Raw genomic sequence first — 16,315 nt, 5'->3', positions numbered from 1 at the left:
GTTAAGGTACAATGTTTTGTAGATAATTTATGTTAGTATATTAGTTTTTTTTTTTTTTTTGTAAGATATTAATTAGATTTTTTGGAGTTGAAAAATGCATAATATTAGAAGATTTTAATTGATTTTTAATATTTTTAAAAAATATAAAATGAGTATAAAAGAAATAAAAACATGTAATTAGATAATTGGGACTCACTCCTAAAAACCATCTATGTTTTTGGACCTAGATCTAAAAGCCCCATTTTTCTGAGGAAAAGAAGCTTGGAGAGGAAGGTTTTGGCGGGGTTTACACAGGATCTATACCAGACTTTGGAGTCATATGTATGTTGTTGTAAGAGGATATTGATGTGATTTTTACTATACAAAAGTATGGATAAATATACTTAAAAATACTTACAAGATAATCGTATTATAAACAGCTTAACTAAGATGTTCACCACAGGGATTACTAAAATAATTTATGTAAAATCAAATGTTAATTATTTACTTAAAACAAAGTTTTAAAAAATATTGATTTTGTGACTAAAAATATTTAAAAATGAATTTAAAATAAAAACAATTAAATAAATCAACTAGAAAACAATTTAAAGAAAATCAATTTAAAGAGATAGAGTTTCATAGTCACTTTAACAATCTTATGTAATTCTCTCAATCACTTATGAATTAACTATGCATATTTCGAATGTTAGGTTTTTCTAATATATGTCCTACTTGGAACCTTTAACATTGAACGTATATCTAATATGCAACTCATCTAGACGTGGTGTTCATCCTGAGTGAATTTACAATTATTAACCACAAGAAGCCATTGCCAATTTCAAGAAACAATCCGAACAAAATTACATCAAAATACTTTTCTAAATATTATAATAGTCGTGATAGTTTCAACACAATGATTAATAATTCAAAACATACCTACATAATATCATAAGTAGATTAAAAAAAAAAAAAAAAAACTACATTTACTAAGCCTTGTGGCTTCAGCCTAACAAAAAGCAATTAATTACAAATAATTATAAAATAAAAATATTATTAAAAACATGAGTGGAAAACACTTTAAAGTAAAACTTGCGCGGTACCTCCCCAACCGGATAACCACAGAGAAATGAGAGGGAGTGATAGACACCCTAACAAACAGTGGACGGCCCAGATCGTTTTTAAACAATCCAATGGTGGGAATTGATTCTGACTATAATTAAAATATTGTTGTAAATTGGGGCCCACATGCCTTTGTCTCCCCTGCTGGGCCATCATCCATGTGTTCCACCGAATTCCTCAATTCCTCTCTTCAGTTTCTTCTCTATGTACATGTATACCCGTACCGAATGGTTTGGGATAGAGTTGGCATTACATTCCAAAATTTTCAAAAACGTCAGTTTAGAACATTTTTAATTTGAGATCGAAATTTTTTTTATTTATTTCAAAATTTTAGAGAATTTTTTCCAATCCTAAAAGGAGTTGTGTGAATTTCGTATAACAAAAATAGATAGCTCCATATCAGACTTTATTTTTATTTATGTTACAAACAGAACAAAAATTGCCAACCCTCCCTTTTTTAATACAACTTGTTTGTAATCATGGTACGTCTTCAGAGGCTCATTAGTGTTTTTTTCACGGCAGAAGTTTTCTCAAGTCTTTGAACAGTTGTCCATATTGACTCTGAGTCAACGAACTTTTGTCAAGTCTTCCTCCAAAATTATTGGTTGCCCAATAATTCCACGGCCACTGTATCTATTTCAGATGACAAACATTTGTCCAAGCTTATTACAAATCCTGAGTCTCCATCTCTCTCCCAAAATGCTTACCACCATGATCAGTGCATCAACACTCCGATCGCAAAAGCTTCACTTCCTACTTGTTTTCTTCTTTCTCTTAACCCCTTCTGTAACTCCATTAAACTTCAGCTTCCCCAGCTTCAGTAGCGATGACTCCGCTAAAATATCTACAGAGGGCGATGCTCATTGGCTACGCCCCTCCCTCCGCCTCACACGAGACGCCTCAGACGTGGCAAAGAACGACAGCGTGGGGAGAGCCACCTACCGCCAATCGTTCCTCCTTCAGGAAAAGGCAACCGGCAAACTCGCCGATTTCACCACCAGTTTCGACTTCGCCATTAACTCCATGAACGAACCCGTCGCCGGTGACGGTCTCGCCTTCTTCATAGCTCCATATGGTTCCGTCCTCAACTCCACACTAGGCAATGGTGGCAGTCTCGGCCTGCCTTTCAACTCCACACCTTCAGATGACTTCGTCCTGAGGAATCAGTACCCTTTTGTGGCTGTGGAGTTTGACATATTCTACTATAATGAGCTGACAACCATCGACGACCCCAAGTACGAACACGTGGGGATTGATGTCAACTCTCTCAACTCTTCCAGATTGGAGCGTTGGGATGGAGGTATTGCGGAAGGAATTCCAAATAGGGCTACCATTACTTATAATTCCTCCTCGAAAAATCTTAGTGTTGCCTTCACTACTTTCGTAACGAGTGATCACAATGTTCCCCGCCAAAAGATGAGATATTTTTATTACATTGTTGATCTGAAGCATTACTTGCCCGATCGGGTCGTTGTTGGGTTTTCCGCTTCAACCGGTGAATGTTTTGCCATACATAAGATCATCTCGTGGAATTTCACTTCCACTTCACTTGATGATCACCACGAGGCCAATACTGCATCACCACCGCTGCCGGTTGCAGTTCCTGTATCAAGCCCCATGGCTAGTCCTACCTATCCTCCCAAGACAGTAAATAAGCCTATTGGACTAGAAATTGGGTTGGGAATTGGAGGATGTGCTGTCGTCGTTACTGGGTTGGGTTTGGTTTGGTTCTTTTTGTGGAAGAGGAGGGAAACAGGAGAAAGTAGTGATGAAGATACCATGGTTCATGAATTGGTTGACGAAGAATTTGAAAAAGGGGCTTGTCCCAGGAAGTTTTCATATAGGGAATTGGCTCGGGCGACGAATAATTTTGGGCAGGAAGAAAAGCTTGGAGAGGGAGGATTTGGTGGGGTTTATAAAGGCATAATACCAGACTTGAAGTCACCTGTTGCTGTTAAGAGGATATCGAAGGGTTCTAAACAAGGACCGAAGGAGTATGCCTCGGAAGTGAAGACAATTAGTCGACTTAGGCATCGCAATCTTGTTCAACTGATTGGATGGTGCCACGAAAAAAAATTTCTACTTGTGTACGAGTTCATGCCCAAAGGCAGCTTAGACTCTCATTTGTTCAAAGAACAAAGCTTGTTAACTTGGGAGGCAAGATACAAAATTGCTCAAGGCTTGGCCTCTGGGTTGTTGTACCTACACCAAGAATGGGAGCAATGTGTGCTGCATAGGGATATCAAGTCCAGCAATGTTATGTTGGATGCGAATTTCAACGCAAAACTTGGGGATTTTGGGTTAGCAAGGCTTGTGGACCACGGACAAGAGCCACAAACGACAGCATTGGCTGGAACCATGGGTTACATGGCTCCCGAATATGTTATCACGGGAAAGGCTAGCAAGGAATCTGATGTCTACAGCTTTGGAATTGTTGCTTTGGAGATTTGTTGCGGAAGAAAACCTATCGACCCAAAGTTCGGAAGTAGTAAAGTCAATATGGTAGAGTGGGTTTGGGAGCTTTATGGAGAAGAGAAAGTAATTGAAGCAGCTGACCCGAAATTGTGTGGAGATTTTGATGAGAAACAAATGGAGTGCCTGATGATTGTTGGCTTGTGGTGTGCTCATCCGGACAACAATATGAGGCCTTCAATACAACAAGCCATTCAAGTGCTCAACTTTGAGGTTCCATTGCCGAATCTCCCATCAAATATGCCGGTGGCCACGTACTTTGCTCCTTCGAGATCGCTCTCAAAGTTGTCTGGTGGTGCTTCTAGTTCTCAAGGAGGGCAAACTGAATGTTCAGGCTATGCCTACAACATCAATTCCGCGGAGTTCACAGGATCTTCTTCTGCAACAAATTCTCATCCATCAGTCTCACTTGGGTAAGATATAACTCTAATTTACTGACTGATAACCTGGATTCTAGTTTTTTTCTTTTGGGGAAATTTTGTAATTTCACTTTTGTCTTGTTTTTGAAATTGTCAAATGATGCGTAAACAGATTGAATATAATCTAATGTATTATGCGGTAATTGTCTTATTTGATTTTCTTTGATCAGGTCTAAATGTGATAATTCGATGAGAAATTACGATTGACATGTTCGGATGGATGGCAAAGATGAAGATGGCGCCCTTCCCCTTCTCTGTGTTTGAGCATTTAAAACTAAACTGTTTATAGTTTGGATTTAATTCTGTTTCAACTGAAAGACTTTGTATTCATATATTGTGATTGTATTTGGGTTTAGGGCTAGTTTGATATTGTTGTCATTTAAAAAAAAAAAGACAAAAAACAAAAAAAATATTGCTTTTGTTATGTTGTGAGAATAAACAGTTGTAAAATAAAGTTGTTAAGTGTTTAGTAAACATTTTTTTTGTAAAAGTGCTTTTAATAAAAAAAAAACTAAGTGTTTGATAAATTTTTATATTAATTGCTTTGAATATGTTAAATGATTAAAAATATATAATATTTAATGTGATATAATAATTATCAATGACAATAATATAGGAGCAAATATTGTAATTTTGTAAAATATATGGGGGTATACTTACCATTTGAAAAGTTCATCAAATGAGCATTAATTACTATGCTTTGTTTAAAAAATCTGTTTTTTTAGAAGTATAGTAAATTCTCTGGCTGCTTTTCTATACTTTTATACTTTCATTAACAGCAATTTTTTTTTAAAAAGCACTCTTTTTTTTTTTTTTTTTTAACCAAACACATTTAATGTTCTAGATTTTTAATAAGCTGCCTTTTTTTTAAAGTACCACAATCCCAAACCAAACCTTAGCCTACAATGGGCCAGAAATAATGTAGTTCAAATTCTCTTTTGGCGAAAATCGAATCTAAGACCTTTCACTTTTCTATGAAGATGAATATTATTAGACTGTAGTATTAAGTAGCTAGTTAATCCTGTTAGATCTCATTTAATAAAGTAGAAATGAAGTGCCATTTAACAAGGTTGGCCCTGAGGGTAGTTAAAGTACGCGCCAACTAGGACCCCACTTTGGAGGGGTCCCCAATTTATACATATATATTTTACAATTTAAATTAAAAAAAAAATCATAGGCAATTGAAAAAGAATTGGTTGAAAAATTAGATTATGTAAACTCAATTATTACATTTGCGTGTAATGCAAGACGTGTAATTTTTTAATAATGTTTGTATATCTTTCTTCTTTTAATATTAATTTTTAATGATATTTGATGTAGAAATAAACCTTTTTCATGTATTTAGCAAATTTTCTATACATGTCGATGTACAAAAAATCAGAGATAAGAGGACTCCACAACCTTACTTCGAAGGCCCGCTTAGAGCCCCCAAATTCCCAAGATCGGCCCGCCACTAGATATGTCATTAGCATTTTTCTCCCATTCTGGTGTCATTAGATATAAGTGTGATGCATGCAACACCTCTAAACTCCTTATATCTATACTAAACCGCGAAGTAGTTATAAGATTGTACACGGACTAGGAAATGAAGTAAGATGTAGAAAGACTATCTTCTTCCTCAATTAATTTAACACCAATTTTCTGTAACTGCAGTTTCAACATTCAAGCATGCGTTGAACACGTCATGTACTTCATGAGATCATTACATTCTTCATCTCTTGTAACATGTGTAGTATGTAATGTTGCTTTAGCTTATGGAAAAGCTAATCAAGGCCCGAAATAGCCACAGAAAAAACATCTACCCTTCACTGTACAAGAGATAGAAACAAGAATTCTATCTTCGAAAAAGTAAAAGCAAAAAGTAAAAATGGAAGGATTAAGATTTTCTTCTTTTCTCTTTTCATATCTTTTTATCCTCGTCTTTCACATTTTTTTTTTTTGTCTTTCTTTTACTATAAAAAATTAATATAAGATGTTAACATAGCTTAACCGTGATTGTTCAAATAGAATAAGAATGAAGGGAAGGAAAAAAAAAAAAAAAAAAGAAGAAAATCCTACGCCAAAATTGAAAGGTTATCAAACCCCCAATACTTTTCTAGTCATCCACCTAAATATTAATCACAACTTCCTCTCTCCTTCCTAGCTACCACAGTAAAAAATGTTGAAGCTACTTGTCTCAAACAGCTTGCCTTTAAGAAAAAATGGTTATTCCCTTCCAATTCTGTGAATCCAAATTTTTGCTGAATCTTTTTTGTGAAGATTTCAAGAATTTGTAAATTATATTCGTTCATTGTACATCGTGTAATTAAAAATTATTTTAAATATTTTTACTTAAAATTAAATATAAATAGTATATAATAAAAATTTTCCGCAATCATCTTTGCCACTCTTGCCTTGTCTATTTATGGTGACAAGACAGCTCTCTTCCCCAAAATATGGCTGTCACCACCAATAACTCCTCCAGCACTAGCTTACACTCTGAAGTCTTTTACTAATTAATTCCCCGCAGCTAAAGTAGTTAAGATGATCTGTAGCAGAGGGACCTTCAGACAAGGATCCCACCCTGAATTTTTCTTTGCAACCCTCCCTCGTTTGTGTATTATATTTATGGCGTGTTTACTAATCCGTAATTAAATTGAGGGGAATTGAAGTGAAGAGAAATTGAATTAGGGTGGAATCAAAATCAGATTCCTGTTGAAATTGTTTACTAAAATTGTATGGAATCATAGTGTAAATGATGCATATTTTATATTATTGTTTACCAATTCACATGAATCGGAATCAAAAGCAGCTTGGTTACTAAACTACCCTTGTACAAAACAGATAGAAATTTTATTTGACTAATTAATAATACAATTCTTTTGTATATAAAAAACTAATACAGTTATTTATCCTAAAAAAACCTTTAATTAACATATAAGAAGCCTTTAATAATACAATTATTTTGTATATATGACACTAATACAATTATTTATCCTAAAAAAATCTTTATTTACCATATAAAAATCCCCCACCGTATGCCAATTCTATGAACGCCTTCAATTAAAAACAACCAAATTAACGTAGCCCTTCTCCTCATCTCCTTGCCTTCTATAAATCCCATCTCCTTCCTTTCTGATTCTTCCTCTTCTCTTATGATTATTCTTTCCTCTTCTTCTGATTCTTCTTCTTCCAAATAACTAATTAATTTCAAATATTTATTTATTTATTTATTATATTGGTCCTCTGTCTCTATTTCTCTCTTATGTCTACTTCACTGAGTTTTGATTTGAATGGGTTCTGTGCTACTGGAGACAAGGGAAGGAGATTAAGGGGGTGTTGTGCCACTGGAGATAAGGGAAGGAGATAAGGAAGGCGCTGGATGCTGTGCAACCAGAGACGAGGGAAGGAGATAAGGAAGGCGCTGGGTGCTGTGCTACCGGAGACAAGGGAAGGAGATAAGGGGTCTTGTGCTACCAGAGGAAAGGGAAGGAGATAAGGGTATATTGGGTAGAAAAACATGATTCCGGGTTGAGACTTTCTTCCGGAATCCAAATACCACCTATTGGTTGGTAATCCAATTCCATGCAAATCAGGGATCTGATTCCCTATTTTTAGTGGGTCCCACGTACAATTTCATTCCCCTAGTGTTAGTAAACACATGAATCACTTGGAATGAATGCAATTCCCATTCCCCTCACGTAAACACGCCCTTATTTCATTTAGAATCAGACTCACTCCAACCCTGTTCTAAAACCTAAAATTCCCTTATCTCCCCCCCCCCCCCAAAACACAACCCAATCCATGGCCTAAAACTAAACTAAAATCGAAAGCTCATCATGGGGCCAAATACTGGCCCAAGTTTAGGCCACAAATTGGAGTGGACCTCCCCCCCCCCCCAAAACACAACCCAATCCATGGCCTAAAACTAAACTAAAATCTAAAGCTCATCATGGAGCCAAATACTGGCCTAAGTTTAGGCCACAAATTGGAGTGGACCTCACAAGGTCAGACTGAAATCGGGGATGTGAAGCCCACACCCCAAACCCCAGTCGCCCAAGCATTGCACGCGCCAGGCATCCCTGTCAGCCAAGCCCACCCACGTCGGGTTGTCCCCCCGAGTGTCAGCCATTTATGTAGCCCAATGGCTACTTTTTTCGATCCAACGATTGGATTTAAATGGCCGTTGGTTAATCCAACGGTCCAGGTTCAAATTATTTTTTTTAGTTTTATATTTATATATTTATTGAATCCAATGGCATAGATCGAATATAATAAAATGTAACGGTAAAAAAAAAAACAAAAAATCTAACGGTTAAAATTATTTAACTCAAAATTCACCCCAAAACTCTATAAATACCTATGTATTTGTTCAAACATCCACACGAAACTCACTTTTCTCCAACAATTCTTCCAATTTTTCTTTCTACCATATTTCCAAATTTTTCAAGATGGCAAAAGAGCATGTTAGAGGTCATAATTGGAAACAAAAACACTTTGAAAGTAGAAAGATTGAGGATTTTTAGGAAACAAAAACAGTTTGAAAGTTGAAAGATTAGCCTAATTTCATTCTTTAATAATCCGGGGCTAAAATTTTAGGTCAGAAGGATTGGAGCAGAAAAGCTGTTTCTGGGCTGAAACTTATTGTTTACGGGTTAAATATTATTAGATTTTAGGCCAAGGTTCGAGATGGTCTAATTGGTCAATAGTACAACAAGCCAAACCTTTTATTTCCTATTTCAAATTTCAACTTCCAAGTCTTATTACAGCTCACCATTATAACTCGAGCACTTTATTATGTATATCTGTTGACCCTAAAAATTACAAAGCCTACGTGGCGCGCAGGCCGAGTAATTAATAAGCTAACTACGTCATTCGGTTGAATTCGGAGCGTGCCAACTCGTCGGCCGAGCTCGGCCGAGGAGTAAAATTTGTTGATGTTGCATTGAGCGCGTTGCTGACTTCTTTATCTTGCGACTAGGGCCGAGGAAGGAACAAATCTCGGCCTTTGGATTCTCGAGCCTGAAGACAAGGCTACTAGTTATGTGAAGTTCATTAATCGTCGGCGTCGGATTCGGTCACAGTGATTATATTCGTAAAAGTATAAGCACATCGAATCGACACCAGACTGTACGGACACAAGTATTCAAAGGTGATGTATGTCTTGATGGTGAATGTGGTTCGGCCGTCAGAATGCCGAACTCTGAAACTCACTTGTGAGTATCCAATTATAAAATCACTCGGCGTCCAGTACGCCGAATGTCGTAACTCGTAACACCTTACTTCGCCAATAAGGCTAATAAGATGACCTTTGCCAATAAGGATTCGAAAACCCTTCTCGATTGAGACTTGGATAGGTAACCAGTCGGTCTCGACACAGTGCTGTTTTTCCAAACTGAAGGTGCTCCTCGGTAGGCTGATTCTATGACAACAATGTTGTTTATCCAAACTGAAGGTGTTCGTCGGTTGCCTCCACAGTGCTGTTTATCCAAACTTAAGATGTGTCGGCGGGAAAAAGAAAATAAAAAGTCTCAAGATGTTTGAGAGGTTTTGCGCAAGGCAGTTGTGTGTTGAATTGAAGGTCCTTTAAATGATGCACTCTACTCTCTATTTATAGCAACAAATCCTCATCGAGATCAAGTTGAAACTACATTCAAATTAGGACTTCTTGTTATGATCCAACTTTATCTCGACCAATCCTACTTTTATTAGGACTTTGAACCCACCCCCCTTTCAGGCCGTATTCATTTCCGGCCGAGAATCCAAATTGCATTAAGACTCGGCCATCTTCATTAAATGGCCTAGGGCTACCAGGCAGCCCATAATATATTTGGAAAGCCTTGGGCCCAAACAATATCCATTTTCTATCAAGATGTGTTAAGGGCTATGCTTATTCAACGGTCTAGATTACTCGGGCCGATAGTGTAAAATCGGGTCCAAACATTGCCCCCCAGTTTCCTTGAGCTTCGGCTCGTAAGCCGAATGGTTAAGGAAATTAGACAGTTGAAGAACCTCTCATATCGTTGAAAATGAAGTCATCGGTTAAGCAGATCACTCTCCCCACATGGTGTATCCATTTCATAGCCTCGGTTGTTGGCCAAGCTCGGCCTGGCCGAATGGAAGTCTTAATGGCAGAATGACCTGGCCGAATGGAAAAACTAAACTCCTATTATTTAGCGTTCCCTTCTATAAAATAATCTCCATGAGTCAAGCATGACTTTCGAGAAAGCCTTCAGTGCACCTGAGGCCAGAGAGGAAGCACAAGACCAACTAGAAATGATGTTGTTGGTCATGCATATCCCCCATCAAAGTTGACCTCTTTCTCATTAAAAACTGAACTCCCATGGCTGAGCGAATGGAAGGAAGACATGATTCTGAAGATGCGAAAATCAGCCGAGCCATGTGGCCGAGGACCACTGAAAAACGATCGCCGAATAAAAATGTATTCAGCACTAAAATTCCATTCCTTCAGGCCAGCACACCATCTTGTTGCCCCCCTTATTTTCTCAAGTATCGACTGAAAAACCGAATGGTTAAGAAAATATATATATATATTTTAGCAAATGAAAATAAAAGTGGCCGAACAATAAAGTGGAAGAGGCCAACAATGTTTTATTCCAAGCCGAGATCTTTTTACATCAAAATTCTCAAATTGATTTCGCTCTAAGCCGAATAAAGGATTTTCTCCAAATATTTGTAACTTGGCGAAATTTTTTTCATTTTCGGCCGCCGAATGTGTTGAACAATTATTATGCCCCCCATGCATAATTTCGGCTTTTAATTCAAACAACTTGGCCAAATGGCTCATGTCAATTGGCGTGGTTTGTTCAACTGAAACCATGAATTGGTCTTGTTCGTCATTGGAACACTTTTCTGACAAATTAATTCAACAATAAGATTTGTAAAATCTATCTTATTCTCTATATATTTTTATTGTTTATCCTCTATCTTACCTCTTTTTTAAGTGTTAGTGTTTAGAATTTTTTATTGATTTGGCACTATTAAATTTAATAGTATAGATGACAAGGTTATCATGTAACACGTAATATTGTGTATGTTTGGAAGTACTTTTAAAATGACTGAAAGCACTTTTGGTTAAAGCATTTAAAAAGTTTGGAAGAATCACCAATTATGTACTTCTTGTAAGAAGCACTTCAAGTTCTTTTTGGGATTCACTTGCATTTTAACTAAGGATTGGTTATATAAACACTTTGTCATTTTCAAAACACTTTCAAACACACAATTGACAATGAATATGTTATTATGATGTTTTTTTAGGAGTTTTGTAATGTGTTATTAGCCTTTTTTTTTTTTTTAAATTTTTTTTTTAATATATTTGTGAAAGACATCTTCTATGTCATATCCTAATCTGCATGGTAAGATATTGTCTGCTTTGGGCCATGCCCTCACAGATTTGTTCTTGGGCTTCCACCCAAAACGCGTCTCACTATAGGGAGGTGGGCATGTACATATAAGACACATCACCTCCTTTCTCCCGGGCAATGTGGGATCTTACAATCCACCCCCTTAGGGGCCCGACGTCCTCGTCGGCACACTTCCGGGTGGGGAGTGGTTCTGACACCAAATTGTCACGTCCCAGTCCGCATAGTAAGATATTGTCCGCTTTGGATCATGCCCTCATAGATTTGTTCTTTGGCTTCCACCCAAAACGCATCTCACTATAGGGAGGTGGGCGGCACATGGCCGCTCGAGCCGCCACCTTGGGGCGGCGCGTGGCCTTACCCGCAGTCCATTTGTATGTTATTCGATGTCCTAAACCCGTTTATGATATCTGTTTCCTGAAATTCAATCATTTTAGTATAGTTTCATTAATTGTACTCTTTATGTGCTTAGGTGCAATTACTAGTGGTGATTCCGTTATTCCTACTTCATATGGCTCTACTACGACTAAGTATCTGTGAGTAGATCCCCTTCTAAAATGCATGTTTTATTAGTAGAAATGCATACATAAAAACCATGATTTTCTGAATACGTTTTGTGAATGTTTTATGAGGAATTGATTATCATGCTATACTGAGCTTATTTTGGAATACCATATTTTCTATCGAACCCATGTTCTTGTGGGGTATCTGATGGATAACGATATACTACTTAGAACATGTCTTCACACACTTCTTTATAGTATGGATGATGGATGACTTTATATTATGAAGATGATTTTGAGATATATGTACCTATGTTTGGAAAGATTATGTTCAATGTTTTTGTGGGTATCTAGTGGTCACTATTCCCCCAGGGGTGAGGATCTGGTGCTGGCATATGGGCCGGGAGAAATAATCCCTGGCCTCGAGTCGAGGGACATGGAGCTTGGAAAAGGGCCTGGAGAAATAATCTTTGGCTTCGGGTTGAGAGACATGGTGCTGGCAAGGGGTCGAGAGATATTATATTATTGATACCATCATTTAGCACACTATATACGAGATATGCTTTATGAGATGTTTTATGGCATGCTAGGGTTTTCGGAAAACCTACCACTTATTATGCTATTAGTTTTCATAAAGTTTTGGGGGTTAGTATGTTGATAACTGTTTATATATATATATATATATATCAACTTGGTAAACCTACCACTTATTATGCTATTAGTTTTCATAAAGCTTTGGGGGTTAGTATGTTGATAACTGTTTATATATATATATATAGATCAACTTGGTCCACTCATGTTTGTTTTGCGCCCCCTCAGGACCTAGGTACAAGGAATATGACGTGAGCTACGAGGCATTCCCCTACCGTTGACATCGATCTATCTTTTCAGCTCTGACTTCATTGTAATTCCACCTTCCGCTTATATTCTAATTAGAATATGCTCTGAACATGCCATGCATCATCTTTATGAATTCATTGTCGGCTGTTAAATATTATTTTGTTATATTAGTATTCGTATCAAATTTATATGCATTTTGTCACATGTTCTCAGTATTTGCATTCATAAATGGCTTGCGTCTCCTTCAGGTGTCGGCTAGCACGTGACTATCCTGATATCCCACAGACATCAGGATCGGGGCGTGTCATCCTCATAAGAAATTTTGGCTCCGCCATTGATGATAATCAATGGTTCATGAATTTAGGGGTAACGAATTTGAAAAGGGGGTTGCCCTAGGTTTCTGTATAGTGATTTCGCTTGTGCCACGAGTAATTTTTTCGAGGAAAGGAAGCTTGGAAAGGGAGGGTTTGGTGGGGTTTATCAACGGGTTTATACCAGATTTGGAGTCATATTTAGTTGTCAAGAAGATATCGAGCGAGTCTTTTTTTGAAAGGGTAATATTTTATAACCAGGGGCAGAAAGCCAAAACATACAATAGTCCAAGGGCAAGCTCAAAGTGATGGTCTCTGGAAAACCTTAAATCACTTGACAAAAATTCGAGTGAAGGAAAAGAGACCGAGCAAGCCAACAAAGACTACATCAAAATATTTAAGTAGTTACAGACTCCGAAATTAAAATATCAGCAATCCACAGTGGGCCTACATCATTCCAAAAAACCAAGTCTTGTTCATGAAGGCCATGTCGCGCAATCTAATGTGCAACTCCATTCGCATGTCTGGAGATGGCTCGAGGGATCAGACACTGGTCTTAAGATAGTTGTCAAGAAACATCCACAAAGTATCCTTCAGGCACCAAGCATGGTTCATCCTGAGTAACAAGTTTGATAGTGATTGTGAATCCGATTCAACAATAAGGGGAAACCACCCTGCATCAATGGCAAGATCTAGCCCGGTTTTTAATGTGAACAATTCCATAGCCAAAACCGACACGAAACTGGGACTAGGCATAGAGTATTTATACATCGGAAGTAAAGATCATTAGTCGACTTAGGCATCGCAACCTTTCAACTGATTGGTTGGTACCACGAAAGAAAATCCTTGCTTGTCTATGAGCTCATGCCTAATGGGAGCTTAGATTCTCATTTCTATACAAAATTGCTCAAGGTTTAGCATCCGGGCTGTTCTATCTGAAAGAACTTAAACTAGGGTTTTAAACATTGATTGCATAAGCTCAACTCAGTTAAATGACGAGTGAGGCATGTGGAATTATCAGAGAGATGTGCCATAAGCCCACTTCCAACAACCCCCATATTATCCTCAACTTGGTAATTACCACCTGCCCAATCCGTCAGATAAAGATAGAGTCTAAAAGGATATAGGATTGTTTTGTTTCTCTATCTGAGGAAGAGTTCTTAAGTCATCCAAGGTGTGGTTTTGGCTTGGTGAGCGGGAAGCGTGGAATTCAAATTGCTCATGTGTGGATCGCTGACTTGGAGAACTATTTGGCTTGGATTGCTGAGTTGGATGACATGTAGGATCATTATGTTTATCACTATCTACACGAAGAATGGGAGCAACGTGTGCTGCATAGAGATATCAACAATCACAAATGACGATTTTGGCTAGAACCATGGGCTACATGGCTCCAGATTATCTCGTCACGGGAAAGGCTAGCAAGGAATCAGATGTATGTAGCTTCGGAGTTGTTGCTTTGTAGATTTCTTGTGAGAGAAAACCCATCGATCCAAAGTTCGGTATTAGTAAGGTGAATATGGTGGAGTGGGTTTGAGAGCTTTATGTAGAAGACAAAGTCATTGAAGCAGCTGGCCAAAAACTGTGTGGAGATTTTGATGAGAAACAAACGGAGTGCCTGATGATTGTTTGTTTAAGGTGTGCTCATCCAGATTACAATATGAGGCCTTCAATGCAACAAGCAATTCTAGTGCTGAACTTTGATGTTCCATTGCCGAATCTCCCACCAAAGATGCCGGTGGCCACCTATTTCGCTCCTCCGAGATCGCTCTCAAACTTGTCTTGTGATACTTCTGGTTCTGAAGGAGGTCAAACTTGAAGACGTCACCTTGCTCTTTCCCTGTTCTTCACCAATTAGTACCGAGTTTTCGCTTAAAGATTTTCTGTTCATATTTATGATGTATTTGTGAATAGTTTAAATTTGAAGTTCAATTGATTTTTCTTGTATGTTTTCCTTTAAGAATAAATTTGTATATGTTACATATGTTTTGAAGAGTCCCATTCTCATGGACCCTATGGTCTATGATTATTGCGGTCACTTAATTACTATTCAATCTTAATCCAACGGTAGAGGAAAAAGTTCAACAATAAATGAACATTTATTCTTCTCCACTGTTAGATTAAGTTCAAACAATAAGGGACCATACTTTTCCTTGATCATAGGGTCAGAAGAACAGGAGTGATTTTTTTTTTTTTAACAGACGATATTATCTACAATAAGGATAGGGGAATGAGCTTAGTCTCACAATTGGCTAACAATATTATGGTTCAAACTCGCCTTTGGCGAAAATTGAACCTAAAACCTCTCAGTTACAAATGAAGAAGAACACTACTAGATTATAGTACTAAGTGGCAACGGGAGTGATTTTTTGGATAGTGCAAAATTGATTCAATCAGCCGGTTTCCCTCTTTCGGCACGTACAAAAACATCTGTCGTGTTCTTCATGAATCATGATTCTATCTCTATCCCTCACATATGAGCATTCTTTAAATTCCCTATACTAAATGTGATAAGTGGTAATGTGTGTGCTTAGAGTTGTAATGCACCATATTCAAGTGTTTGTGCTGAGAATAGTGGTAGCATTCTTCTTGGTATGGAGTTGTACTAATCCGCAGATCCAATCTAAAAGAGCAATTTATATTTTTTTTTTAACAAACAATATTATCTACGTTAAGGGAAAATAACAATTTATAGAATTGATTGATGTGAAATTGTGTTCGCACTCACTGCAGTGATGCACTAAAGAAAAATCACACATACGTGGACCGATTTTATGAAGAAAGAAAAGTATCATGCAACATCACACGGTGACAGGTCCATGGTCCTTCCCTCTTTTCCTTAATCTACTCCTCCATTCCAGTTTTTAACTTTCCATTACAACTTGATCTCTCCTTCTCCTTGCTGCTATCTCTATTACATGGTTGGGTTCTCCGCTTCAACAGGGAACTCTGTTGCTCTGTTTAAGACCTCATGGAATTTTAATTGCACTTCATTAGTTGATCCCCATGAGATCGACATTTCAACGGACAACAAAACGTCAGTGGTTCTAGTTCCACTGCCAAGTCTAATTGCTAGCACTTGTAAGCCTAAGTCAGGAAATGATCAAGGGATAGACTAGTAATTGGATTGAGGATTGGTCGATGTGCTGTATTGCTTGGTGGGTTGGCTTGGGTTTGGTTCGTCTTGTGGAAAAAGAGGGAAACAACTGGAAGTGATGAGGATCCTATGATTCATGAGTTTATTGATGATGAATTCAAAAAGGGGGACTGGCCTGAGGAGGTTTTCATATTGCGAATTGGGCTCCACCAGA

The 16,315-nt window shown here is 37.6% G+C and overlaps 1 protein-coding gene across 1 annotated transcript; it reads left to right on the top strand.

The window, feature by feature from the left end:
- Nucleotides 1–1,740: 1,740 nt before the first annotated feature.
- On the top strand, nucleotides 1,741–4,418 carry LOC137716134 (L-type lectin-domain containing receptor kinase IX.1-like). The gene is made up of 2 exons (XM_068455535.1): nucleotides 1,741–3,983; nucleotides 4,160–4,418. Exons 1-2 carry the CDS (start codon nucleotides 1,741–1,743, stop codon nucleotides 4,194–4,196), a joined length of 2,280 nt encoding a protein of 759 aa, XP_068311636.1. The 3' UTR covers nucleotides 4,197–4,418.
- The last annotated feature ends 11,897 nt before the right edge of the window (nucleotides 4,419–16,315 follow it).

Source organism: Pyrus communis, chromosome 14, assembly GCF_963583255.1.
Source record: "Pyrus communis chromosome 14, drPyrComm1.1, whole genome shotgun sequence".
NCBI classification, from domain to species: Eukaryota; Viridiplantae; Streptophyta; class Magnoliopsida; order Rosales; family Rosaceae; genus Pyrus; species Pyrus communis.
This window is presented reverse-complemented; position numbering and strand designations above follow the sequence as displayed.

Coding starts and splice junctions, on each gene's coding strand:
- LOC137716134 (XM_068455535.1), top strand. CDS start 1,741: ATGACAAACATTTGTCCAAGCTTATTACAAATCCTGAGTCTCCATCTC. Junction 3,984..4,159: donor CATCCATCAGTCTCACTTGG/GTAAGATATAAC, acceptor TTCTTTGATCAG/GTCTAAATGTGATAATTCGA.